Source organism: Malurus melanocephalus, unplaced genomic scaffold, assembly GCF_030028575.1.
Source record: "Malurus melanocephalus ecotype Western Australia unplaced genomic scaffold, MMel_1.1 scaffold_3554, whole genome shotgun sequence".
NCBI lineage: Eukaryota > Metazoa > Chordata > Aves > Passeriformes > Maluridae > Malurus > Malurus melanocephalus.
The window spans coordinates 1-1,514 of NW_026626786.1; the positions used below are offsets into that span (position 1 = coordinate 1).

The 1,514-nt window shown below is 61.0% G+C and overlaps 1 protein-coding gene across 1 annotated transcript in view; it reads left to right on the plus strand.

Annotated features, from left to right (window-relative positions):
• Positions 1–1,311: 1,311 nt before the first annotated feature.
• The window catches only part of VSIG8 (V-set and immunoglobulin domain containing 8), a gene marked incomplete at both ends in the record, with an annotated part of 4,285 nt that continues 4,082 nt past the window's right edge, over positions 1,312–1,514 (plus strand). Inside the window, one exon of the mRNA XM_057389114.1 lies at positions 1,312–1,513. Coding sequence (XP_057245097.1) covers positions 1,312–1,513 — 202 coding nt within the window. The remainder of the gene's footprint in view (position 1,514) is intronic.

Sequence of the window (1,514 nt, forward strand, 5' to 3'; positions counted from 1 at the left end):
TGTAGGGTCGGGGGTGCTGTCAGGTCTATGGGGACACAGTTTTGGGATGTGATGTGTCCCTGCCCTCTGCAGGTCGGGAGCAGCAGGTTTGGGGTTCAGGGCGTGGCAGGGCACGGATTTGGGGTGCGATGCATCCCTGTGCCCCAAAAGTGGGGTACCGCGGGTGTGGGGTCAGGGGCTGCTGCAGGTGTGGGGTCAGGATGTTTTGGGGTACAGGTTTGGGATGTTCTGGATCCCTGTGCTGCCAGTGTGGGGTCAGGAGGTTTTGGGGTACAAGTTTGGGGTACCTGGACCCCTGTGCTGCAGATTGGGGTCAGGGTTTGTCCTGGCACAGGTTTGGGGTGCCGTGGCACCCTGTCCCTACACCCCAGAGTTTGGGGGCTGCAGATGTGGGGTCAGGAGGTTTTGGGGCACAGGTTTGGGGTGTGATGAGCCCCTGGTAGGTTTTGGGGTGCAGATTGGGGGTGTGATGAGCCCCCCGTGGGTTTGGGGCACAGGTGTGGGGTCAGGAGGTTTTGGGGCATAGATTTGGGGTGTGATGAGCCCCTGCTAGGTTTTGGGGCACAGATTTGGGGTCAGGAGGTTTTGGCAGCACAAATTTGGGGTGTGATGTGCCCCCGGTGGGTTTGGGGCCGCAGGTGTGGGGTCAGGAGGTTTTAGCAGCACAAATTTGGGGTGTGATGAGCCCCCGGTGGGTTTTGGGGGCACAGGTGTGGGGTCAGGAGGTTTTGGGGCATAGATTTGGGGTGTGATGTGCCCCCGGTGGGTTTGGGGCCACAGGTGTGAGGTCAGGAGGTTTTGGGGCACAGCTTTGGGGTCCCTGTGCCCTGCTGCATGTGGGGACACAGATTTGGGGTGTGATGAGCTCCTGGTAGGTTTGGGGCACAGATTTGGGGTCTGATGAACCCCCGGTGGGTTTGTGGGCACAGGTGTGAGGTCAGGAGGTTTTGGGGCACAGATTTGGGGTCTGATGAACCCCCGCTAGGTTTGTGGGCACAGGTGTGGGGTCAGGAGGTTTTGGGGTACAGATTTGGGGTCTGATGAACCCCCGGTGGGTTTGGGGCCACAGGTGTGGGGTCAGGAGGTTTTGGGGCACAGATTTGGGGTGTGATGAGCCCCTGACCCCGGTGGGTTTGGGGGCACAGATTTGGGGTGTGATGAGCCCCTGGTAGGTTTTGGGGCACAAATTTAGGGTGTTACGAGCTCCTGATGGGTTTGGGGGCACAGGTGTGGGGTCAGGAGGTTTTGGGGTGCCCTGTTGCCTGTGGCTGTGGGGCCGGGGGGTGCTCTGGGTGAACTCGGGGTGCTGTGGGTGCCGTTTCGGGGGGTGACAGTGCCGTTGTGTCCCCAGCCCTCCTGGTGGCCGTCAGGATCAACGGCAAAGGCCGCGAGGTTCTGTACCTGGCCAAGGGCGACTCGGTCAAGCTGGGCTGTCCCTACGTCCTGGAGCCCGAGGACAACGGTCCCCAAGGCGTGGGCATCGAGTGGATCCAGATCACACCCGAGAGAACCGG